General features: G+C 39.9%; 3 protein-coding genes and 1 non-coding gene across 6 annotated transcripts; 3 read left to right on the forward strand and 1 right to left on the reverse strand.

The window, feature by feature from the left end:
* The first annotated feature begins 3,419 nt into the window (after window positions 1–3,419).
* On the forward strand, window positions 3,420–6,370 carry LOC117451455 (uncharacterized). 2 transcript variants are annotated; one of them, XM_034089767.1, is made up of 6 exons: window positions 3,420–3,510; window positions 3,692–4,009; window positions 4,097–4,194; window positions 4,287–4,334; window positions 4,581–4,703; window positions 4,816–6,370. In XM_034089767.1, exons 1-6 carry the CDS (start codon window positions 3,459–3,461, stop codon window positions 4,867–4,869), a joined length of 693 nt encoding a protein of 230 aa, XP_033945658.1. In that variant the 5' UTR covers window positions 3,420–3,458; the 3' UTR covers window positions 4,870–6,370. The 2 variants fall into 2 exon arrangements, with proteins under 2 accessions (XP_033945658.1, XP_033945657.1); XM_034089766.2 differs by lacking the exon at window positions 4,816–6,370 and having other exon boundaries at window positions 4,287–4,671.
* Window positions 6,371–6,963: 593 nt separating this feature from the next.
* On the reverse strand, window positions 6,964–13,365 carry mfsd13al (major facilitator superfamily domain containing 13a-like). Its single transcript, XM_034089824.2, has 7 exons — window positions 12,839–13,365; window positions 11,914–12,228; window positions 11,403–11,822; window positions 10,579–10,733; window positions 10,394–10,477; window positions 10,071–10,214; window positions 6,964–7,498 (listed from the first exon to the last, which is right to left on the reverse strand). Exons 1-7 carry the CDS (start codon window positions 13,037–13,039, stop codon window positions 7,357–7,359), a joined length of 1,461 nt encoding a protein of 486 aa, XP_033945715.1. The 5' UTR covers window positions 13,040–13,365; the 3' UTR covers window positions 6,964–7,356.
* Window positions 13,366–13,659: 294 nt separating this feature from the next.
* Window positions 13,660–21,862, forward strand: cdr2a (cerebellar degeneration-related protein 2a). Of its 2 annotated transcripts, none has more exons than XM_034088359.1 (7): window positions 13,660–13,899; window positions 15,279–15,391; window positions 16,968–17,116; window positions 17,213–17,389; window positions 18,684–18,998; window positions 19,403–19,673; window positions 20,375–21,862. In XM_034088359.1, the coding sequence occupies exons 1-7, from the start codon at window positions 13,821–13,823 to the stop codon at window positions 20,636–20,638; spliced, it is 1,368 nt and encodes a 455-aa protein (XP_033944250.1). In that variant the 5' UTR covers window positions 13,660–13,820; the 3' UTR covers window positions 20,639–21,862. The 2 variants fall into 2 exon arrangements, with proteins under 2 accessions (XP_033944250.1, XP_033944251.1); XM_034088360.1 differs by having other exon boundaries at window positions 19,403–19,696; window positions 20,375–20,448.
* A 2,575-nt stretch (window positions 21,863–24,437) lies between these two features.
* trnal-uag (transfer RNA leucine (anticodon UAG)) lies at window positions 24,438–24,519 on the forward strand. The gene has a single exon. It is a non-coding gene; the product is annotated as a tRNA-Leu (tRNA).
* Window positions 24,520–25,172: the final 653 nt, after the last annotated feature.

Consider the following 25,172-nt stretch of genomic DNA (forward strand, 5'->3'; position numbering starts at 1 on the left):
GACCCGGAAGTCCCTCAGTGGCAGCCATGATAAGTGCTGTTCGAATTCTCTAGAATGATGAGAATGATAGGAAAGGAGGTTTCAAACTTCCTTTATAACCTCCTTTAGCTTAGGAACCACTGGACCTCCCTAACCGACAGGAGAAGCGAAAATGCTGCCCCACAATGCCTTGCAGCCGCAGCATTTGCCGTCACTCAACAGTCGGCCGTTCACGGAAACAACCGATTATGACCGAGAAATGATATCATGAAAGTTACGGTGCGTATTAAGCATTTTAAAACGTAGGTGGTAAGTTGCCAAAGTGCTTTGTTTTGAACGTTCATCAGTATTATAATCAAAAAGAGAAATATGAACGTTAGTTTTCACTGAAGTTATCAAATAAAGTCAACATTTCAGTCTTTACTGAGCTGTGTGGGGTTTGTTCAACTTTTAAAAGATGTTTGAATGGTGATATACACAGTGATAGATGTTAAGGACTAACGTTTATAATAAATACATTTGTATTGATTTTAAGATCTTTAGTTCATACAATCATACGTAGGCCTATTGGGATCATGTGTATTAATGTGGACCGGAGGGAGAGGGGGACGAGCAGAAGTTTCACTTTCCTTTTGTATTTCAATTCCAACTTTGGTCATGAAGAATATGTTTCTCTGTTGTCCACGTTCATAAAGCAAAGCAGCAGCATCAGAGCACGGTGCAGAGTCTCTAGATGAGTTCACAGTAGTCCCTCGTTCTTATTAAACATCCATGTTGTAGTCCGCTGTATAGAAAACTGTGGTTTCCATGGTTTCCCCACAGCAGCAGACGCACACAATGACGTCCGCTGGCGCATCATAAACACGTCGGATAGTGAAAGTGCATTCGGATTTTCTAAAGTACCGCAGTCTCTTCTCCTAAGTCCTTTTGAATTCTCCTATCCACTATCCCTTAACCCCGTGACGTTTCACTCAGAGGTCAAGGAATAGACGATAGGGTTAGAACTTAGGAGCTGATTTTTAAACTATCCGACTGCAGCCCAAGGCTGAAGTCGAATAGTCCATTTAGCTTAGGAACCTTCCTAAAGGAGTGAAATGACCCGGAAGTCCCTCAGTGGCAGCCATGATAAGTGCCGTTCGAATTCTCTAGAATGATGAGAATGATAGGAAAGGAGGTTTCAAACTTCCTTTATAACCTCCTTTAGCTTAGGAACCACTGGACCTCCCTAACCGGCAGGAGAAGCGAAAATGCTGCCCCACAATGCCTTGCAGCCGCAGCATTTGCCGTCACTCAACAGTCGGCCGTTCACGGAAAAAAACGATTATGACGGAGAAATGATATCATGAAAGTTACGGTGCTTATTAAGCTTTTTAAAACATAGGTGGTAAGTTGCCAAAGTGCTTTGTTTTGAACGTTCATCAGTATTATAATCAAAGAGAGAAATATGAACGTTAGTTTTTACTGAAATGATCAAATAAAGTCAACATTTCAGTCTTCACTGAGCTGTGTGGGGTTTGTTCAACTTTTAAAAGATGTTTGAATGGTGATATACACAGTGATAGATGTTAAGGACTAACGTTTATAATAAATACATCTGTATTGATTTTAAGATATTTAGTTCATACAATCATACGTATTGGGATCATTTGTATTAATGTGGACCGGAGGGAGAGGGTGATGAGCATAAGTTTCACTTTCCTTTTGTATTTCAATTCCAACTTTGGTCCTGCAGAATATGTTTCTCTGTTGTCCACGTTCATAAAGCAAAGCAGCAGCATCAGAGCACGGTGCAGAGTCTCTAGATGAGTTCACAGTAGTCCCTCGTTCTTATTAAACATCCATGTTGTAGTCCGCTGTATAGAAAACTGTGGTTTCCATGGTTTCCCCACAGCAGCAGACCACACAATGACGTCCGCTGGCGCATCATAAACACGTCGGATAGTGAAAGTGCATTCGGATTTTCTAAAGTACCGCAGTCTCTTCTCCTAAGTCCTTTTGAATTCTCCTATCCACTATCCCTTAACCCCGTGACGTTTCACTCAGAGGTCAAGGAATAGACGATAGGGTTAGAATTTAGGAGCTGATTTTTAAACTATCCGACTGCAGCCCTTCTGTGCCAACTCGCCTCGCCTCGCTCTCAAGGCTGCGTCTTTGTCCCGCGATATTTCAAAGTCTCATGTGGGCGGGCCTCCAGAGCAAGTCGGACAAAATGACTAACCATCATGCAACGCACTAGCAAGACGTTGATCGCAAGACCTGCGCAGGTCTGCGCAGGTCTTGCTTGTCTCAAACAAGCCTACTGTCTCCAACAATCTATATTCAATTTTGACCCGCGAACACCATGAACGGTAACAGCTTTCGAACACAACACAAGGTTTAAGCTGGATTTGACTCCATTTACTAATATTAACGAATCTCTTATTAATAATAATAATAATAATAATAATAACTGAGATTTCTATAGCGCCTTTCAAGGGATCCAAGGTCGCTTTACAGGAATAGGGCAAGCACAAACAAAACAAAAACAAAACAAAGGTCAGACAGACAAAACAACAGATCGATTTAAGGGCCGAAAGCCTTGATGAACAGATGGGACTTGAGGGCCCTTTTGAAGGCGTCCAGTGTGGGGATGTTGCGAATCTCCGCAGGGAGAGCGTTCCAGAGGGTGGGGGCTGCCACACTGAAGGCTCTGTCCCCGAAGGTTCTCAGTTTGGTGCGGGGGGTGGTGAGCAGGCCAGAGTCTGAAGACCGCAGGTTCCGGGGTGGGGCATGTGGGTGGAGGATGTCCGATAGGTACTGGGGGGCAAGGGCATGGAGGGACTTGTAGGTCAGGAGGAGGACTTTATAAGTTATGCGGAACTTGACCGGCAACCAGGGGAGGTGGATGAGGGTGGGAGTGATGTGCTGCCACGGCTTTGTGTGTGTGAGGACCCGAGCCGACTTTGTTGAGGACCATTGGCAGTAACTTTGAATGATTATGGCCCATAGGCTGACAGTGTTTTTAGTGAACAGCACACAGTCTCAGTGGGTTCACCCTACGTTGTATGTTGATTTCAAATCATCTATAACACACATCAGACGTTTCCCTTTATTAGATTGCTGCATTGCTTATATGCACAGAGGTAACAGTACACTTCTTCAGAAAATGTTGTTTATATTAGGCAATGACATGTCTGATGTGTCTTTCTGTTTATACAGACAAGACAAATATTTTTGCATATTTCTGACCATAGATTGACATCTAAATCCTAGCATTAAATCTATTGCACTTGATATTACAGATGCCATAGTTATCATGACAGGATTTTACACACTGAAATGAGTCATGTTTATAAAAATCCATAGTAACCATTCAGCTGCAGAGGACAGGGGGATAAATAGGAACTAAGTGTTGAGGAAGTGCAATATACCTACTTCCCATGTTGTCACCCAGCAAGAGAGGCAAGGAATAATGAAATCATTCACAGACTGTCACAGACATGGACCGCTTGTTTTGTTTCTCGCTCTTGCTCACATACCTGCCAGTAACAGGTAAGATGTCTTTGTTTTGTATTTATCAGCTTTATTTATATCAGTCCTTGGCAATAATCTATTCAGGAATTAAAAAAAAATTCAGATTTATGCAAACATTACTTCTGTTCAACAATAGCTGCTTTCTCTGAAACATTTCTCGATAGGAGATACTGAATGTTATATCTGTTTTTTAATCTAGAGAGTACGGAGGGCTGCTTATCCCAGACAAACAAGATGATCTGGCGGAAAACAGGCCAGAGTGTTTTTCTCAAATGTAGCCTCAGTTCAAATTGCTTAGCCAAGGGCTTGCAGTTTGAGTGGTTTGCTTTCAAGGAAAACGTCCATCTTCCTCTCAACGTGATTAAGAATGCTCACAAGTACAGCCTGGACAAAGCCTCTTTAAACATCAAGTCACTTCACACAAATGAGAGCGGGATCTACTACTGTGCAGTATTTTCTGGATACAAAGCACCGGGCACACCATATGTAGCGTTGGGCACCACTCTTGTGGTGACGGGTAAGTGTCTGATTTTAAAGGTACAGATGTTTGAATGTGTTGATGTAGATAAATTGGGATTAACAACCTTTTTGTTGTTGTTCTCAGAACACATTAGTCCACTAGTGAGGCACATTCTTCTTTGGTTATCATTTGCCCTCTTGGCCACCTACAGCTTGGCAATAGGGACGCTTATTCTAAAGAAGGTAAGTTACTGAAACACATTTATTTGTAATGTTATGTATTGTTAAGATGTTACAGAGTTCATGATAAATGTACCTGTTCCCCTCTGTTCCAGTGTGGCTGCAAAACGGGCGTCTGCAGAAAGAGGGGGGAAACAGATAAGGTTGTAAATATTAAAAAAAAATCTGATTTCTGTTTTAATATACGTTTCACATGTTTACTAAACTGGGAAAAACTAACAGAGGCAAAAAGAGGAACAGGAACCAAGGCTTGTGTAAATTACTGTCCAGTCACGGCTCTTACATTACCACATACTGTATGTCAAAGCAGCCTTTCACCAGCTTTTCTTAACAACACAAAACAAAAGCAATCTCCAAATATCTCTGTTTGATAACATATTTCTTCTCAGACTCCTAGAGAGGAATATTCTTTTAAAAGAACACACTTCCGGGATGTCCTGCAAGAAATGTACAGCAAAAGGAATTTGGAGAAAGGCATTAAAGCTGAGAACAAAAAACGCTCTCAAGCGGAGGTAAATCTTGTAGCAGCATGTTTAGTCAACAGAAAAATTGAGTAAGCATGAGACTTCTGAAAAGCTTGTGTCAAAGCATGTTTGTAATTCATAGTCTTCAATTGTGTTTCAGGCTCCAAGCACCGAGATCAACAACTCAACTGATGACATCTATCAAAACGTCTAAGTGTCATTGATGTAAATGACCTCCAACATCCAGACTGAGAGGAAATTCCACAGCCGTTAAATACTTGGCACAGGATGCCGTGAAGAGACACAGGAAATGAACAAATCAAAGGCTGTAAGTTAGTCGAGTGCTTGTTCGCCTTTTCTCGCGAAGGGAAACACAACAACCACAACGAAGATCGTCAGTTTTTCAGTTTCATTCCTTGTGAAAAGAAACAAAAGAAAACCCAATCTGATTCAGAAATGAGGCACATCTTTTTAGTTCATCAATTTAATTTCTTCCATACAAGTTGTTTGATAGAAAAATACAAAATAAATTGTGAATTGCATTTTTAGAAACAGAGAATAGAAAGTCACATTTTCAGGAAACAACTACCATTCACTGATGAAAGTGAAAATCAGAACTGTGCAACAGTGCAAAAAAGTCTGCAAGAAGAAAATGTAATTTCCCTTTTTCAACAATTAAGGTAAAAACAAAGTTTCAACATTCAAGTATTTACAAGATTGCTCATTAAAAAATGTAATGACATAAAGGGAACATTGCCGATGACTTGCAATACAATACAGTAGACAATGGTGCATTAACAAGGCAAACGTTTTGTATTGTTTAGTATTTGCTAAAAAAACAACTTCTAATATGCATTCATTTTACAATCTGATATGTTTGTGCTTCATCATATTCGGTACAATACCTTGTATTTATTTACTGCAAATGCCCGTAGAAAAGTTTCTGCCAGTTAACATTAGCAATTACTTCATAAAGTCAAATTGGATGTTTACATACACAATGTTATACATTCAAAGCTGTGATATGCACTCTTTAACTTATACAACAATCACACATATACAGAAATGACAAATAGCTCAAAACAAGGCTGCCAGACTAGCTCTCCACTGTTCGAAGCACAGTCATATTGGAGTTATACATAGAAACCTATCATGGCTTCCGGTTGAGAAACGTCTGCAATCTCGTGTTATCACTTTTTGAAAAAATGTCCAATTTAGCAAAAAACCATTGTATTTTTATGATCAAATAGTTTACACAAGAGACAGGCATGACCATACGACTAGACAAGCTACATCAGGTCATCTACTGGCACCTAAACCCAGGACACATCTTCTGAAACCTTCTGTGACTTATAGAGCTATAAAGGAATGGAACTCATTGCCAAACTACCTTGAAGGGCCATCTACTAATGACCATGTACCCTTGTGAGCTGTGAACCCTAATTTAATTGTATCTCATGCTTTGTACTGGTGGGTGTCTCGTGCACTCATCCTTGGCTGAGATTGATATTGAAAGTGGATGAGATTGTTGATGATGTTGGAGATTGTTGATGATATTGGTGATGTTATTAATGTTGTTAATGATGTCAGGACTTATGTCTTGAATGTTGTTTGTATTATTGTTGTATTGTTTTAAGTGTCGGACCCCAGGAAGAGTAGCTCTTGTCAAGAGCAAAAGCTAATGGGGATCCTAAATAAACACATCATGCCTTCTATCTCTTTAAGCTCATTTTTTTTTAACTGAGTATAAGTACTGATTATATAGTGAAGTGAATTAGAAGGCACAAAAACCCTTGCTTTGCTTTTGGTGCAGAAATCCAATTCCCCTGAGGATCCAATTCCTAAGAAAACAATCAAATACTGCACACCTCTGCATTGATTGAGGCGGTGGTGGCGAAGTCGATAGGGACTTAGCTTGGTAACTGGTCACCAGTTCAAGTCCCGGCAAGACCAAGTGCTACCGAGGTGTCCCTGAGCAAGGCACCGTTCCCCACACTGCTCCTCGGGCGCCGTTCAAAATGGCAGCCCACTGTTCCTAACACTAGGATGGGTCAGATGCAGAGAAACAATTTCCCCACGAGGGATTAATAAAAGTCCATCTTATCTTATTAATGTAAAATAGTATTTTTAAATAAATGATGCAGAGGTGAGGTGTGTGGGATTTTTGCTTGTTGGACTATAATAATGAGTGAAATAAAGATTGCCCATGTTTACAGCAAAGAAGATGGTGTCGACTGCACTGCAACTACTTATTTGTTATGTCTTATGTTATAGAAAGTCATTAAAGGAAAAGAGAGACATACTGTACTGGCAGGGGAAATAAGAATTACATTTCTTCCTTTTAATGATAATAGTAATTGTCCAAATCTTTTTCTGACTTTATTCTAGCAATCCAAGACGTACACTAACATTACAATTCTACAATGTTTGGTCAAGTTATCCAGAAAGTGTTTGAAAGGTTATATTTTCACTTCTTCAAATATAGTTATTATTTACAGTGTATCTCCTTGGTGTCACCTGTCAGCAAACAGGTGCTTTTACACCACTGATGCTTTACAGTGGTAAATTTAGTACATGTTCAGTAAAAACCTGAATTCTCTCAAATATAATCTCATTATCACATAGCACAAAAAAAGATGTCCCCCAAATTCCAGCTGGTGAAAGATCAACTGTCTTCCTATGAAAACTTAAGATATTGAAGTTAATTATCGAGGTACTTTGTGTCCACCGTGTGACTGCTGCGGATAGAAAACAGCCTCCAGGAAAGGACTTGCAGCGCAGCGACACACAGGGGCACCAGACACACCAAGTAGAACATGACGCTCCGGAGGCTCCCCCAGGCACTGCAAACAGGCACAAAACAATGTGTAAATCATTTTACAACGCATCACCATTTGACTTGTTGCACACTGTTATAACAATGAAACTGAAACAACCTGAACACGTTAGGCAGATTGTTTAAAGTGTATTCCAGAGATGATGTTTCTTCTAAAGCAAATTCAAATTAAAATCTTTTTTATTTGGGTTAACATTCAATTATCACTAGTATCATTGTCCATGTGTTAATGTATTTTTTTTTCAGTTTTGCTTATTTTACATTTTTAAAATGTTATTGTTTTAATTGTTTTATTTTAACATATCACTCTAGATGTTTTATCTTGTTCTGTATTAATTTTTTATATTATTTTAATATTGTTGTTGTGTTTTCTGTAAAGGACTTTGGGCTGCTTTGTGCATGAAAGGTGCTACAAATAATATGTATTATTATTATTATTATTATTATTATTATTATTAAATGTGTTTAAATAAAGTGAATGTCAAATCTTCTTTGAATTTTTTTTACACAGGCCAGTTTTGAATGAGATGTATGTGCTAACCTTTTCAGCCCATATCCAACATATCTCTTAATCTATGAAATAATGTAACTGAAATAAAAGGACATCTCAGAATAAACTATATTTAGTAGTGGTATGTGATTTCTATACGATACGATATTACTTTATTGTCAGATCAAGTCTGAAATTTGACTTGCGTCACAGCAGCTCCATGTCCAACATCAACAGACAAATATGCATACACAAATACATGAAACACAAACATTTAACATAACAGCACAATCAGTGAGAGAAAAACATGCTCAAAGAGCCTTCAGCGTGCATTTGGTCTGGGATTTAGCTCTGTATTTACTGTGAGGACTGACTGATGCACAAAGGAGTGCTTCAGTCTGACTTTATTGAATCGTGGGACCCTGTATCTCCGATTAGATGGTAGCAGTTCATATTCACTGTTCAGAACATGGTTTGGGTCGGAGATGATGTTGTTGGAAAGCCTCACTAGGTTGTTATGATAGGCTGAGTCATAGAGTCTCTGACAGGGTTGACCAACAATCTTTGAGCAGATCTTTAACAGGTGGAGCAGTTTTGATTTTAACGCTGCCGACAGACATTTGTACCAGGTAGTATTGCAGTACTGTAGAATGGACATGATCACAGATGTAAAGAACAACAGAAGAATTTCTCTGCTCGCGCCAAAAGACCTAAGACGGCGGAGAAAATAAATTCTTTGTTTTGTCCTTTTGCACAGATAATCAATGTGATCCTTCCATGACAGCAGATGGTCAATCATTACACCCAGGTATTTGTATGAAACTCCCTGCTTGATCTCATCTGTATGGATGACAATGGGGACTTTATGGGAGTCAGATGGTGAGCCAAAAATGATTTCCTCAGTTTTCTTGGTGTTGATCTCAAGAGCATTGCTATCAGTCCACTCGACCACCTGATTTACAGCCTGTTGGTGCAGCTCAGGGTCGTCTGTGTTACTGAGCAGAGATATTATTGCAGTATCATCAGAGTACTTAATGATGAATTGATTTGGTGTGTTGGTACGACAATCATCAGTGTAGAGAGTAAAGAGCACAGCTGAACTCACGCAGCCCTGGGGGGCCCCTACATTGGTTGTGATGGCAGATGACAGGGTTTTGTTAACCTTCACAAGTTGCTCTCTACTGGTGAGGAAAGCAGCATACCAGTAAATCAGGTATGGATTTACTTCCATTTTGGCCATTTTTGACACCAAGATGTCTGCTTGTATTGTGTTGAATGCTGATGAGAAGTCTAGGAAGAGGGCTCTTGCATAAGTGTTACGTTTGTCTAAATGTTTAGTGATGATGTGAACCAAAGTGGCCACAGCATCTTCCGTACCGCACCCTTGTTTATAGGCAAATTGGTATGGATCAAGTTTGTCTTGTGTTGTACTGATAAGGAATCGGAGCAGAATTCTTTCTAGTGATTTCATAATCACTGATGTGAGGGCTATTGGTCTGTAGTCCTTATGTTCTTTTGGGCATGGAATTTTGGGCAGCGGTTTGATGTGGGAAGTTTTCCATGACAGAGGGATGGTGTGCGTGTCAATGGAAGCCTGAAAGATGGGTTGCCACACAGGAGCCAGCTCAGTAGCAAAGTTTTTCAGCAGAAAACCGCTGCACCCATCTGGCCCAGCCGCTTTCTTGGTGTTAGTGCACTGAAATGTTTTTCTGACCTCTTCGACACTGATGGTAATTGTGTCAGAGGAAGTAGGTATTATGGTTTCGAGCATTTCAGTGCACTTTGCAGAATTATCCAGTGACTCGAAACGGGTAAAGAACATGTTTAGTTCGTTAGCAAAACAAAATTCATTTTCTGTACAAGCATTTCACTTAAACCAAAAGTTACCACAATGAAATGTTGGTAGTTCTACTTCAGTTTTTAATTTTGAACAGCTCTTATAATATCAGTTTTCACAGATTTTTGGTTTTCTCAAGTTAAGGGGAGCAAATAAATATTACTGAATCAAAACGACTGTACATCAAATCTTAACAGTTTTAGTTTAGACTTGTTTTGATCTATAAGCTCAGAAGCAAGAACGTCTCCATACCTTGGATTTGAACCCGTTTCTGCTTCCTTCAGCTGTTCATATCCAAACTGGTTGAGGATAGTCAGCACGATCATTGGGGCTAGAGACTGAGCCGGCTTAGTGAACAGAGCGTTCGTCCCAAACACCATGGAGGAGAGAGGGGAACTGTTGATGGGAACACACGTTATGATATTATATCACCAGTCAAATAACAGGAACATGTTTAATTATAACTTTAGTAGAAAACATCTTGGCCTGGTAACAAGACAATGTATTTTTGTCAGATGAAATTCTGTGTATTCATGTGAAAAGGGGAAGTTTGCTGATAATCATCTGTATTTTACCTGCGCTTGTACTTCTGCATGTCTTTGTCAATGATGTCAGCCAAAGGCAAGCCAAAGAGACTGAAGGCTGCTTGGATTATGACCCTGCACAAAAGACAAGAAGAGAGTGAAGGTTCAATTCAGTCAAGTTGTAGTGATAATGTAATACAAAAAAATGAAAGATTAAATTAAGTTTAACCTCTTACATATTAACAGTGAGGAAAAATGCCAGGATATAATAGTGCTGAGGACCGAGTGCGAGCATGATAGCCGCCATTCCAGATTGCATGTAGAAGGTGTAGAGGATGATCCTGTAGTAGCCGAGGCTGTGGAGCAGACTCTGACAGCTTAATACTAACAGCTGGGAAGGAGACAAGGAGTCAGGAACAACACTTAAACATAAAGGCATAGCATATTATATATAAAGTAGTAAATAAACACTTTCTTGTTGGTGCATTTGGTGCTGCAGCCGAGCTCAGTTTAAATGTGGACTTCCAAAAAGTAAGGGCTGCACAATATGTATTGGGCTGATAATGGGATATTTACATTATTGTGTATTTTTCTTATGGTTTAAGTTCGAGCCAAAATAATTGGCTGATATAATAAAGAAACATTGCATTAATTGACTTTAAAGGTGCTGCATCTATGCACTCTGATACAGTAGGTGGCAGTATGCACCTTTAAAGTTGCTTTTGGAGTTTTTGTATACATCACAACAAATAAGAAGTATTTGTTTGTTTTTGCTGTGTTAACAATAGAGACAGTGATATTTTGTTGAGTCTGAGTATCAAATCATCCAACTACACCTTTTTTACATTCCGATGTGCAAAAACTACAGGTTATACATTTCCCTTTTAAAATAAAAAAAGGTGAAATTATAGTTCATCAGCCATAGGAGGTAATTATTAGTTATTGGTATTGCCTGAAAATATCCATTACGTGCATTCCAATTGTTTTAACTGAGTTGTAATTAATAGTCAGCATTGTCATTCGAGACGACAGGACAAAAGGACACAAACAAAGACAGTACCTGTGGACACATGAATCCCGCTCCGTACATGATGCTCTTGGCAAGTGATGGAAGCACATCTGGAGGAATCAGGTGCTCAGTAAAGATCATGGTAAAGTTATTAAAGAAAGCTAACACGAACACCTGAAAGAAGTTCATGAACACAAAGATCTGGAAGTCCCTGTTGCTCAGAATTTGCCATGTCAAAGATTTCAACATGGAGAAGGAAACTGCGGATTGATGGGAAGTCTGGTCAGCAGATCCCCCTGCATCTGATACTTGGTCGAAGCGACTCTCGCTGTTGAAGCCTGTGTAGAACATGCAGCCACAGCTCAGGATAGCGATCAGCACTGAGAAGGCTTGGAAGGATGCAAAGTCCTCCATGTTTTTGGAAAGAACACCACAGAAGAGGACACTTGAGGAACCAATGAGAGAAGCCACCTGGGAAATAAAAGGTGTAAGATGGTATCAGAGAGGTATGAGAAGCATGGACCTTTTCACCGATGGAAAAAGTGTTATGTAAAGTCCTTACCTGGTTGTACTTCACAAGTCTTATTCGGCTCTGATGGTGCCCCGAAATCTCTGCAAACAACGCACATTGTGCCAGCAGCACAAAAGTCAGCATGGCGTCAAAAGCACACAGCGACACTGTCAAGTGCACGCCGCTCAGCCAGTCCCCGGGGGCGTATGTCTGCCATGGGAACCAGGCTATAAGAAAAGCCAGTGAGTAGAGGGGAGCCCCGTACAGGATGGAGAGACGTCGCTGAGAGCAGCACGGCACCCTGGAGTTATCTTGCAGGTATCCAAACAGAGGGTCGTTGATCGCATTCCACACCATGTACACCACCTGGGAAGATAGGAGTCATATTGAAACACTAGAGTGGATTTACTGCTTTCTCCATTTCAAATGACTATCTCGTAAGCATTTCGGTCATGTGTGTACGTGCATCTGCCTGAAAGCTAATCTTGTCATTTCCCCAAGGGAAAAGGAAATGTTCCTGTCGGTACTTGCATTCTTAATTAAAGCAATTGTGGTATCAATTGAATCATACGTCAAAGCAGTGTTTTTGTAAGGCCAGAAACACCTTGTTGAGTTCTTGACTGTAATATTGAGTGAACTATTTAGCAGTAAATTGAGTGAGTATCTTTAGGTTTTGGACAGTTGGCTGAAAGAAATAAGCAATATGGAGACATCAACCCACACTCTGGGAAATGTTAAGCATATTTTACTTCTGCCAGATATCCCATTAACTAAACAATTAGTTATCAGTGATCAAAAATAATTAGGTAACAGCTTAAAGTTTAATAAAATCATCATGATGCAGCCTGTGGAAAGCAGCCCAAAACATTTCCATATTACTGTTGACTACTAGCAGTGTTATTGTATTGTGATCTATTATAACATTAATAGACATTTGTATACAAAGAACAGCAATACGTAAAAATGAAATACTCACTTGTGATTGGTGGAATGCTCCCTCTGATATCTTGTACTTATTGAGAAAGAGTTTGACATAGTAGAAGCTGAATATGTTGTTTATCATGCCAGACCCCAGTGTAGTCATGGCATAAGCCACAGCTGCAGGATTGAGCCCAACATATATCAGGAGACGAAGTACATTCATTTGTCCGGAAGCAGGTTTCACCTCCATGGCCATGACAGCTCAAATGGTAACAACCAAGTTCTCTGCAGGTTTAAGCAGCTGGGGCAACAAAAGGTTGTCGCTTTTAATATCTATGTTACGCTGTTATTTAGCATTTCTACAAAGTAGCCTAGCCTACTGCTAATAGCAAAAATAGTAGGTTGGTAAAAATTTCACAGCAAAAAAAATCGTTCGGTACTAAGCTTGCTGTTCTTCCAAGTGTCACATTTTCATTTCAACAATGTGTCTTCCCGAAAGTAAATGCTTCCTGAAGTTTAGTCACATTAGGAACAACTCGATAGTCAACACCAGTCCGTCGGACACATTTCTCTCTACGGAGCAGGGCGAGGCTTCTAGAGAACTAAACATCTGATTGGCCATAACTGTTATTCTCCAATTTGCTGCTTCGTGATTCGTCGTTGGAAAATGTCTGTTAACGTGAACAGGAACAACGATTTTTTAAACGTGTTAAACAGTAACTAAATGTATATTTTCTACAAATGTAGATTATGAATTGTATAGAAAGTCATTTTTAATATTGGGTTATAATTTTTGAAAATGTATCAAAGTAATTATGTGGTTTATCTGCCACCTGCCGGATGCTGGGGCGTATTTGCCACGTTGCTGTAGACAACAGACAGAACGCCTTTACACACGCCGGGAGGATCGAGGATGTCACTTTACTTTTGTCCGCTCACAGGGGTGGACCGAGAACAACTTCAAGCTGCTGAACCACGCACACCTGTGTGTCAGGTGTCTGTCAGCTGGAGCCGTTAACAGCCCCGCGGCTATAACAATGCTAAGTGACGTGATTTTGGAGGAAGAGTTTGACAAGAATGGAGAGGCTTGGTACGACCCGCAGGACCTGGAACATGGTAAGAGCTGCTCGGCTCTGCGGTCGCACCCTAAACTCTGTCTGACTTTGTGGGCTGTAATTACTGCATGGACAGTTGTATACAGACAGCAGGATAATATGACTGATTTATTGCCACATCTTGTCTGGTACAAATGTAATAAGAGATACAAACTTTTATTCTGCTTGATTGGTGGTCATATGAGATTTCTCTAAACTGATGAGACTAGCAAGAAGGCTCACAGATGATGACATTGAAGCCTATAGTCTGTTCTTGTGACTAAATCATCACACTGGTCATGAGGTGAAAGCTGGTTCCCTGAGGCTGTCACAGGCCCTTTGTTGGTAACCTTTTGCTCATCATGCATGTTGTTTGTGCTGCTGACAAGTCAACAAAGTTGGGTTTAGATTAAAATATGTTTAAAGATCTATAGACATACGACGTTATAAAAAAAAACGTTACTCTCTAATATGTGATGTTAGATTGTGCTTGCACCACATAATGGATTTGTTTTTTTAATTGACATATTCACAGGTATATTACAATACAGGGATAAAATACATCAACATATATATATATATATATATATATATAGGCAGATGGGTTATTTTAAGTGTATTAAAAGTGGTCGATTGACAAAAAATATTTTTTTTTGTATGTCAATATATTGTAATAGTAATTTTTCAAAGCAAAGACTGTTAACATCCACTGGTTTTAGATTCTTAATTGGGGGATTTGATGCTTCCATTTGGCATACACGTAATAAAAGTAAATGTGTTTGTTTTGGCCTATGTCAGATGAATTGACACTGAATTGACACTGCAGCTGAAATGAATCACTTTTATAACAAAATGACCAAGTAGGCAGTCTGACCTCAACCTGAAAGCAGATACAGAGGCAGCTTGTTACACAGGGAGATGGCAGCAGGAAGGAAAGGTTTCCTGCTGCATTCCACAGTGGGGCTGAATCGGATTTATTGTTTGTAGATATCAGAAGGATAACAATTTCTGCAGCAGCATCCTCTCCACCAACAACTCTAAGCACTTCATTGTAGGGCTCAAGGTTGTTGTTGTAACCACATGACAGATCGAGTAAAAAAAATCCCAGGGCATACACTGCTGATTGCCGGTAACATGTTTGGTGTCATCGCATTGTTATTGGAGAGTCCCACATAAAACATGCTTCCCTTCTCTTCAGGGGACTAGTCAACATGTCTCTGGACAAGGGCCAGAGTTTAAGATTATTTTGTGGGAGAAACCATGCCAGATACTTAACAGTGTGAGACAATGAGGTGTGGGTGTGTTTACCCGTCACACAAGTCTAGTTCTATTTGTTGCCTGTGTTTGGGCATTGAAAGTGTCCTGTATCTTGTGTTTACATGTTCCCCCGTGCTTTGACAGATCTCCACTTGGCAGCGGAGCTTGGGAAAACTCTCCTGGAGAGGAACCATGAGCTGGAGCAGGCCCTGCAGCAGATGTACTCCACCAACCAGGAGCAGCTGCTGGAGATAGAGGTGATACATGTTAGGAAGGAACTAATCAGACTTCATGAAGCTTGAGCTGAACTAAACTCTCTCTAAGGACAGTATGTGAGCAATGCATATCCATGTCATGCAAAATATGTGTATATGTAATGTATATCCTTCAAAGGGGGATTTGTCGAGAAAAGTCCATGTCAAGGGTTTTAAAAGCTCTTTCACTGCAGGGGAGGGATCGTGGTGAATGTCCCTCAACTTTAAATCGGATGAAGTAAAGGCTTATGTAATTCTGAACAGACCTATTGAGCCCTTAGTAAAGCCCTCTTGGCAGGATGCTGTTTACGTAATTATATGAACATTTCAAACGGCTTATTTGCCACCGTTCACCTTTTACTTAAGACGGCATCAAATAAAAAATGAAGGAAGTCACGAAAAATACAATATGTGTCATAATGTAGTGGGATAAAAGTCTACATTGTTCAAATAACCAACATCCTAATTAAGGATTTGCTTCTGCTACAAAATCACTTGTTGGTGTTCATCTGTCAATACATCAACCTCTCTGTTGGTCATTTCAATCTATTTGAATAACGCAGAGTATAGATTGGGCTTCATTTGTAGGTTTTCAGGTTAAGATTATAAATGAACGCAATGGGACATTTCAGTGCTCAGACATTTCATTTTGGCACATGCAGACAGTGCTTATCTATTTGAGTTTGAGGACATGGCATTCAGCAGGTGAAAGAAGATAAGAGCCTTAATTTGTTTACGGCAGTTGGATCTGTTGGCTTAAGGATTTTTTGAAGTCGATATGATAATCGCCATACGTCTGTCTGACCTTCATCCTCTTGAAGTGTGATACAGGGCTGTGCTGCTGCATGGTTGCATTGTTTTCTATCAAAGTCATTTAGGTAAAAGACGATAAAGGGCTATTGCAGGATAATCTTCATAGATTATGAGTGCACCATGCAAAAAAGCTCAAACATGTCCCTCTTAACAGGCAGCTCTTTGCGTCTGAGAAGCCTTTGTCTGGTTGGTAATAAAATGTATTGACCTGGGAAATAAAACCAAATATAGAAGCGTGTAAAAGTTGCTACCTCATCTTTTTTTTGTATGGGTTATACGTGATAAGTCAATCATCAGAAATCTAAAATATATTAACAGTTTAAGTAATTGTAATTCTTTATGCAAATATGTACGTTTTCAGCCTCTTAATAAGGAGATTTCATGCTTTTGGAATTTCAAACCAAAACCATTGGAAACACTGGAAACAACATTTTCCACTGTAATCTCACATTTCATTGAGCAAACAATTAATCAAAAGATGAATGGACACGGACAGATAATAAATAATGAAAATGATCATATTCCTAATTGGAATCAACCATCTATGAATACATCCGTAGAGCTTGACCAACAAGCCTGGGGCCCAAAGTAGCCTTTTTTTGTTATGTCTTATTTTGTTTTTTCAACAGCTCAAACATCAAATATTCAGTTTGCAAAAATACAAAGCAGAAGAAAATAAATTGATTTAAACATGATATGAATTGAAGACACATTACAAACCTCAAAAAAACAAATCAAATCAATCAATCCCTCTCTTGTTCTCCAGCACCTGACCAAGCAGGTGGAGCTGCTGCGTCAGATGAACGATCAGCACGCCAGAGTGTACGAGCAGCTGGACGTGGCTGCCCGGGATCTGGAGCATGACAACCGCAGGCTGGTGACGGACAGCCGCCTGGCCCAGCAGAAGATCCGCAGGTACCACATCAGTTATCTGTGAATTTGGCTTTTACATTTCCTTATATATTTGGTTATGTGCAGTGCCACGATCTCCTTTCTCCTCCCTCTCTCCAGTCTAACAGAGACCGTTGAGGGGATTCAGACGTACATGGAGAGCCTGCAGACTCAGGTGGAAGAGTTGAAGACGGCTCAGGTGGAGCGGGTCAAGAGAGAGCAGTCAGAGCAGCGCCGCAGCCTGGGAGCACAGAGTGTGTCCTGTCTCAAAGAGCTGTACGACTTACACCACGACAGGTATTTCATGTCTGAAGTGAAGTGTTTCATTACACATGTTCTGCTATACAGTGCTAATGGCAGATATCACAGAATGAGAACATTCTTTGTAGATCCGTTGTGGGATAAAGTCACCGTTAGTGCTGTACCCAATAGTTTGAAGCTTCAAATTCCAAAGCAACATATGGTGGATGTTTATTCATTACATTAAATGCGGTGTTTGTGCACAAATGCAGATCAAGAAAAGCTTCAAACATATACTTATTATTTTCATATTTGTAGAATCAGATTTTGATGGTGCCGAAGTAGGAATCCTATTTCCAAAAGCTTCAGTCATAACATTACAATTAATTGAAAAAAGTTAGATTTGATCATTTCCAAAATGTCCCTTTTCATCTTTCAAATACTCTGCTGCAATCCCTATTGTTGGGGTTAAGACCAAACCACCATTTGTTCAATGCTGTCACACTTGCCGCACACAAAGGAAGCAAATACATGTATTAACAGGCAAGTTTAGCGTCAATCTACCAACACCAATAATAATATTTATATAACCACAATGTCGAAAAAGTGTACCCTCTTCTTTTAGGTGGATTAAAATATGATGACAGACATTCAAAGCTTCATTTGAACACCTCTATTGAAGGTTTGAATGTTAAGATAATGTTAATGACATTCAGCACAGCTCTAGTTGGAGTAGTGACTGTGGGCATTTGGACAGTTAGCTTTATTACTGAGAACTACTCGGATATATCTGCTTGAGGTTTTTTTCTTGCACCTTTACATGAGAAGTGAGGGTTTAGTGCATCTGAATAGTAAGAGCCCTCGCCTGTTGTCTGATCATCTCTTACCCTCAGTGCACTGCTGACTCAGCTGACTGGACACCTACAGGTCACACAGAGCCGGACCAGACCTCCTTCTTTAGACATAATCTAATGAGGAGGACATTAATCCCCCCCCATTGTCAGGATTATTCTAATACACAGTCATGCCACTTGTTTGATGTGTAGAGTTGTCATTTATAAGGTTAACAAAATAACTGTTGACATCATTTGGTTTCATGTTTGCAGAAAATGGAAGCACCCAAGGGCGTACTGTAGTTTCTGTTTCATTGTCAAAGTAATGCAGTAGGTAGTGTAGGAAACGGCTTATTATAATTAAGTATAGCATGTTGACTTGTGAGTATATCCAACATTAGAGTGCTTTCTTTTCGAGAAAGCACTCTAATGCATCTTTTCATGTAATGCGGTCTCAATGTTTTTAAGTGTTGTATGTCTGAATGTGCTTTTATTAACACTTCCCTATCTTTGCTCAGGCATCTACCCCACGATGGTGTGCGTGTGGAAGGACTCTGGTCACCGCAGGGCTCTTTCCATGACAGACACAGACGGCAGGACCCGGAGGAGGAGCATGCATCTCTGCAGCGCTCCGTTCAGACCCTCCAGAGCCAGATATCTGCGGAGCGGAGCCGCAGGGAGGCTGCAGAGCGGGAGAGCGAGTTGACCTCCAGCGAGAACAGAGACCTGGAGGAGCGGCTGGCCATGCTGTCCGGCTGCCCAGCCAGGCAGAGGGAGCTGGAGGCCGAGGTGGAGCAGCTGAGGCTCCTCTGGCGAGCTGAATGTGCCAACAGGTAGGCTTGTAAAACTATTTTGAATGCAACTTTATGATTGAATTTTGGGGATACAACATTTGATACCATGCTTCCCACAGGTCAACGACATGATGGTGAAATTAAGGGGAACAAATTAACAAACAAAGACCTTAAACAGAAATAAATTCTCTGATATAAGATAAGATAAGATGGACCTGTATTAATCCCCGTGGGGTAATTCAGTTGTTTAAACAGCGACAGGGTAAGATTGAAAAACAGGACAGCACAGATTCACACAAGATTAAAGATAACATATATAGATATACATACAGATATACAGTTAAGTAACTTTTGAAATAAGAAATGAATTAAACATATATACATGTTTGGGTCAGTCTGATAAACCTGAGACTTATTCCTACTTGTCCCCTCCGCTCTCTCAGTGCCAGAAGACCGGACCAGCTGCTGCTTCCTGACACAGTGTTCTTTGCCTCGGAAGAAAGACAGGATGAGAGGGACGAGGAAGTAGAAAAGGATGAGGAGCAGAGGAGAAACTTCAGGCAGAGGTCTAACAGTGACAGCGTTCTGAAAACCACAACCCCAGAAGACATTCGCCGTGATCACGAGCGGCTGTGTGTAAGGCGAGCGGAGGCGGTGAAACAGAGGGGCATCTCTCTGCTCAACGAGGTGGATGCACAATACAGCGCACTGCAGGTGGCGTATTCATAGCATCTCTGGTACAATAGACCCATCAAAAATATTCAGAAGAAAAAGTATTATTGTTGTTGAATTTCTCAATATTTGTTTCGAACAATGCTTCTCTTAAAGGTCCCCTATTAGGCAAAATCCACTTTTTCATGTCTTTTATACATATTTATGTGTCCCCTTAAGAGATTCTGAAAGTTTCAGGAATACAGATTCATTCTCTTTTTGTCCTGATCCATTTATATATAAACCTGTATGTAAATGAGCTGATTAGATTTTGGCCATTTAATGATGTCATGACGTTTCTTTTGGCTTGTGTAACCATTAGCCAATAACCAACCAAGGTAACCCCCCCCCCCCCCACCTTATCACCTGAATCTCTTCCTAGAGCACCATTGTGTTCTAACTTATTTTTAACCAAATATCTCTCAGAGGGGCGTGGGGAGGGGCTCCTTATTTTCATCTGAAGTAACAGACAGAGAATCAGCACTTTTGAAACAGGGCTGAAACAGAGGGGATTATGGGATGGTACAATGATCTGTTTGGTGTTTGGAGCCAAACACTTCAGAGACATGTTTGTATATATCTGAGGCTTATAATATATTGATGAAAAACAGTATAATAGGGGACCTTTAACTTTTAAAGAAGTCTGTACATAGCATTGAAAATAAAATGTGTGGACCTCCCTAAAATATGCGTTTGTCGTCTAGGTGAAATATGACGAGCTGCTGCGGCGGTATCAGCGGGCGGGCGGGCCCAGCCATAAATCCGTCCAGACGTCCGTTACTCCGTGTGCGAGCGGCCGAACCCTCCGCCACCGCTCATCACTTCTGTCGGATATGACAGGCGGTCAGCAGCCTGAGTACAAGGCTCTCTTCAAGGAGATCTTCACCCGCATTCAAAGAACCAAAGAGGACCTCAGTGACAACATACATCCAATCAAGGACAATGATGCTCAGGGCTCTGCCAGATGATTTTTGTTTGTGTCTTTTCAAAGTGTTTGACAAAGGAGAAACTTGCAGGCTGCTTTGCAATAAAAATATCAAAGGATGCAATATCCTTGACACGGTGCTCTCCGGTTATATCATGACATTTTGATACACTTTGTTTTTGTAAGTCAGCACTGTTCCTTTTATTCCGTCCTTATCGAACAAATTAAGTGTTATAAAACGTGTTATTTAAGCAAGAATGCATTTAAAAGTTTAACGACAAATTCGAAAAAATACATACATGGTAAAGAATTATTGTATGGAGATATATTTATAGTCGAATAATTTGTACTATCAGTTTGTATTACCTCCAACAGTATTCAGTGTTTATGTAATGAGGACACTGTAATCACTTGGTGCTTGGGAGAGAAATGCTCACGTATAATATTGTTGTACGACTTATGTAAACAGAAAAGTTGGAATGTTGTAATAGGATGAAAAACTGTAGTTATGTATTTACTAAAGACGGAGGTTATAATATTAGCTTAACCGCTAATGTGAGGTGGTTATGCAAGTTGCCGAAAGTTTATTCGTAGAGGGTCAACAGAGAAATATAAGTGGACACTGGAAAACAGTTTTGACTAGCTTGTGCTTTCTGTTCCGTGTCTGCACAGCTTCTTACGATTGTCTCCATGCCAGTAGGACACATAACAGCTTTGCACATTTTATTTCTCAATCAAATGTTTTCTTTTTATTTATTATTTTAACTAACATTACATTCTATTTATTTGTCTTTGTTGTTGAATAAGCAAAGCAGATTAGTCAGCTGAGAGTGAAAGTAATTGTACACTGAGGTGCTTATTTTTTGGATGTAAATAGCTGACAAAGAGGAAAACGTAAAAAACCATTGCCTCAAGTTGTCGGAATATTTCTTCTGACTAGGACATTTCCTGATCTTAATATAGAACCAATTGTGTTGATCAGGTAACCATAAACAACAGAAAGACGTTTATTAAATATTATTTATTTTTTACTGTGGCTCTTTTGGCCTGAAATGAGCTTCTAGAGATAACTTCTATTTTGATGAAAAATGTATTTGACATGTCTTCCTATGCAGTTCAAAATGGTGTTAAAGTAATGTTCCTTGTGATGTGATGCTCATGGGGAAAAGGTTGCTTAATGGACAATCCTGTTGTACTAAAATACAGTATGGCATTTAGAAATATGCTTCTTAGAAACTGAAACATATTATTAAAAACATTAACACAAGTGTCTGCTGATTTTTCTCTGTCACAATGTCTGAAACACCAACTCTGGCATCATCAGTGCGTGTATCGGAGTGCTGAATTGTGGGTGCGGTAGCATAAGAGATAGCATCACTACATAGTTTGTATGTGCAGAGAAGTCTCAACCTGTCTTCCCTCAGTGTGTTGTAGAAACGATCAAAACACTACAGCAGTGTAGCATTTTCTCTCAGTGCTCCTGCTCTTCTGAACTTCCAGCGTCCAGCTAACAATTAATGGGGCTTTGTCTCTTTTTCATAATTAGGTTTTGCATAACTGTGATTTCCCCACACTGCTTTCAAATCCAATAAACCTCAAAACAAGGGGATTGCATACCTCACTTTCCTTAAGGGGACAGGTCATAAGTATATAAGCACAAATCTTATAACGGCATTAGCGAAGCAATAAGCAAAGGTCTTTCTTTTTTAATGAAATTATTGTTACCTATTGAAATCAAACGAGTGAAGGAAAGCACAAGGAAAAGATCACCAAAATTATGCAAACGCATTTCTATTATTAAAGGAATGGTCCACTCATTAGATAATTAATCAAAACTTCAGTATTTAGTGAAACATTATGTTTAAACCATACCCTGAAGAAATCAGCGATATTCCCCGGTAAATAATGATTTTATAGCTCTTTTTTATCAAAACCTTTATATTCCTCTGGCCGCCGCCATTTTTGCCATTTTCAGTAGTCACGTGATGGTCGTGACGTCATCCATGCGTTCACTTTGTCAACACACGGAAACATGGCTGAATATTTGAGTTCGGACTCGTCAGCAGAGGAAGAAGTTTTGATGTTTTATCAGTATGACAATACGACACCCTCTGTCCTTAGACCCTCACATCGTACAAGGAAAAACTTCCGAAGAAAACCCCCAGTTTAAAGGGAACATGGGAGAAACCTCAGGGAGAGCAACAGAGGAGGGATCCCTCTCCCAGGACGGACAGACGTGCAATAGATGCCGTGTGTAAATTGAAGAGATAATACATTTGCAACATAGGTAGTCCAGATGTTTGGAAATGCATGTGTGTATAATAGGAAGATGATATAAGAAACTATATGTATGCATGTAGTACCACCCTTGCTAGCGATTCCCTCTCTAGTTTAGCATACTCAGCTTCGTTGTCCCTGGCCATAGAATCACGATTTTATGGGGCCGGAAAAAACTGGGGGGAAATACACACTAGTCGGTACTACGCTATATGGAAAGGCCACCAAAAACTGTCCTGGCCTGGACGCTAAAGGACGTTAAAACGGGGCTAGCCGCTGCAATGGAAATGCGCTATAACATACCTTATTCTTACTCCGAGCACTACTTCTGCTCCTCCGTCGCTTCACACTTGCAGAGGGCGATTTCTCAACTGGCCGAACTGGTGTCCTGGTCGGTGATGACACCAGAAAGACCGATGGTACTGCATCTCCATTAAGTAATGGTTGTTCCATAAATCCCATGTTATGTTTTATCATACTCTCAGAGTAGTCGTCCGGAAATTTGAAATGTTCGCTGCATACATGAGCCTGTGAATCTCTCGGTTCGGGCCGGCCACATTTCGCTAGCCACTGCCTCTGAATGTACTTCTTACGCTTACCTTTTGGCAACAGATGGAACCGAGCATTCCGTGGATTGTTCCTATCAGAATTATGGCAATATTTCGCGATACAGTGAGGCATATTTGAAGAGAGAAACTACAGTAAATAACATGGAGATCAACGTGTCCTCGAAAACCAAACGCATGGTTTACGTCACGTCCGGAAAATGGCGGCGCCCACAGTGTTGATGTTATTTCGGTATATAATCAGTTTAAAATCACTGATAATGTCATCGGATTAAAAAAAAAAAAGAAAGACTGGCAGAGACTGGTCTGTTTTATCGGATGATAATTATTTAAAAATGAGTGTCATGAGCATACCATTCCTTTAACAAAAAAACATGAATGTATGAAGTGTTTTTGGTAGCACTTCACTGCATAACAGTTGAGTTATTAAATAACAAGAATCATGCAAAAGCATTTATACCTTCATATGTACTCCCCTACTGATTATATGTCCAGTAGGGGAAGTGTTAGAAGATGTATAAAGTGATTTTGGTAGGACTTTACTTTATAACAGGGAAGTTATTTAATATTGCATTGCAGATTTAAGTTGTCGGCTTGTTTTAATAGAGATTAGGTTGAAGCTCCTTGTATACCTAACTTTGGTTGTTTAGAGACGTCGTTTTAAGAACGTTTTGTTTTTGATCCATCAAGATTGCATTGCATCTGTTAGTAACTTTCTAACTGAAGAGGGCTTTTAAATTGAAATGACTTCCAAAGATCTTTTGCTCGCTTTTCTGTTGACTGGTGTATGGAAGAACATTTTTTTTAATGGTCAAATCTCTTTTTTACTCAATTTCAGTCCTAGAAATGAGACGTTACATTAAAACTTTTTAAAAGGTGCAACCTTACTATTCTCGCAATGACTATACGAATATTCTACTAATTTATATATATAAATATGCATCATATTTGATTATTATATTGTTATTTATATCGTAAAGCCTTTTAGGGCTGTGATATGGTAGCGTGGCCGAGTGGTCTAAGGCGCTGGATTTAGGCTCCAGTCATTTCGATGGCGTGGGTTCGAATCCCACCGCTGCCAGATTTATTTTATTCTTAGAGACGGCTTGTATTATTTGATCAAATGGAAAGGTTTGGCAAGTAACGTAAATAAAGGACTAGTAATACTGAGTAATATGTTGTAATGTAGTAAATAACGTTATTTTAGCAGTTCCGCTCCCAATGAAACACGTGACAACCCCAAGATATGTTATCAAATGCAGGCTAATGAAGCAGAGCGTCGTCAGATATTGGAGTATTTGTAGCTAATAGTTTAATTAATCTATATGACAACACGACACAACAGTTGAATTCTACACGTGTAGTTATATCACATACAACCCTGTAGTAGGCAGACTCACCATGTTAATAACCACTCGTAAACTTTGATGGCGTCTGTTGTTTACACTGTGCATGCTGACGATGTGGGTGGGTCAGATAACGGAGTGTTTGTAACATTAATAGTTAAATTAATCTATATGACAACACAACACAACAGTTTAGATGAATTCTACACTTATAGTTATATCATATACAACAGTCTAGTAAGACTCACCATGTTCATTACGACGTGTAAACTTTGAAAGAGCCCGTTGTTTTCACTATCTACGTAAAACGAATCTAACTAGCTAGCATTCCCTCGTGGTTCAACATTTCTCCACCGTGATTGGTCAAATGTTGGACGAATGTTGGAGC

This window comes from Pseudochaenichthys georgianus, chromosome 8, assembly GCF_902827115.2.
Source record: "Pseudochaenichthys georgianus chromosome 8, fPseGeo1.2, whole genome shotgun sequence".
NCBI lineage: Eukaryota > Metazoa > Chordata > Actinopteri > Perciformes > Channichthyidae > Pseudochaenichthys > Pseudochaenichthys georgianus.

Excerpts from the sequence above, each read along its gene's own strand:
- cdr2a (XM_034088359.1), top strand. The coding sequence starts at position 13,821 with ATGCTAAGTGACGTGATTTTGGAGGAAGAGTTTGACAAGAATGGAGAG. Across the intron at positions 17,117-17,212 it reads GCCCAGCAGAAGATCCGCAG|TCTAACAGAGACCGTTGAGG; the intron begins GTACCACATCAG and ends CCCTCTCTCCAG. Across the intron at positions 17,390-18,683 it reads TACGACTTACACCACGACAG|GCATCTACCCCACGATGGTG; the intron begins GTATTTCATGTC and ends ATCTTTGCTCAG.
- LOC117451455 (XM_034089766.2), top strand. The coding sequence starts at position 3,459 with ATGGACCGCTTGTTTTGTTTCTCGCTCTTGCTCACATACCTGCCAGTA. Across the intron at positions 3,511-3,691 it reads CACATACCTGCCAGTAACAG|AGAGTACGGAGGGCTGCTTA; the intron begins GTAAGATGTCTT and ends TTTTTAATCTAG. Across the intron at positions 4,195-4,286 it reads GGACGCTTATTCTAAAGAAG|TGTGGCTGCAAAACGGGCGT; the intron begins GTAAGTTACTGA and ends CCTCTGTTCCAG.
- mfsd13al (XM_034089824.2), bottom strand. The coding sequence starts at position 13,039 with ATGGCCATGGAGGTGAAACCTGCTTCCGGACAAATGAATGTACTTCGT. Across the intron at positions 12,229-12,838 it reads GAGCATTCCACCAATCACAA|GTGGTGTACATGGTGTGGAA; the intron begins GTGAGTATTTCA and ends CTATCTTCCCAG. Across the intron at positions 11,823-11,913 it reads GACTTGTGAAGTACAACCAG|GTGGCTTCTCTCATTGGTTC; the intron begins GTAAGGACTTTA and ends TTTATTTCCCAG.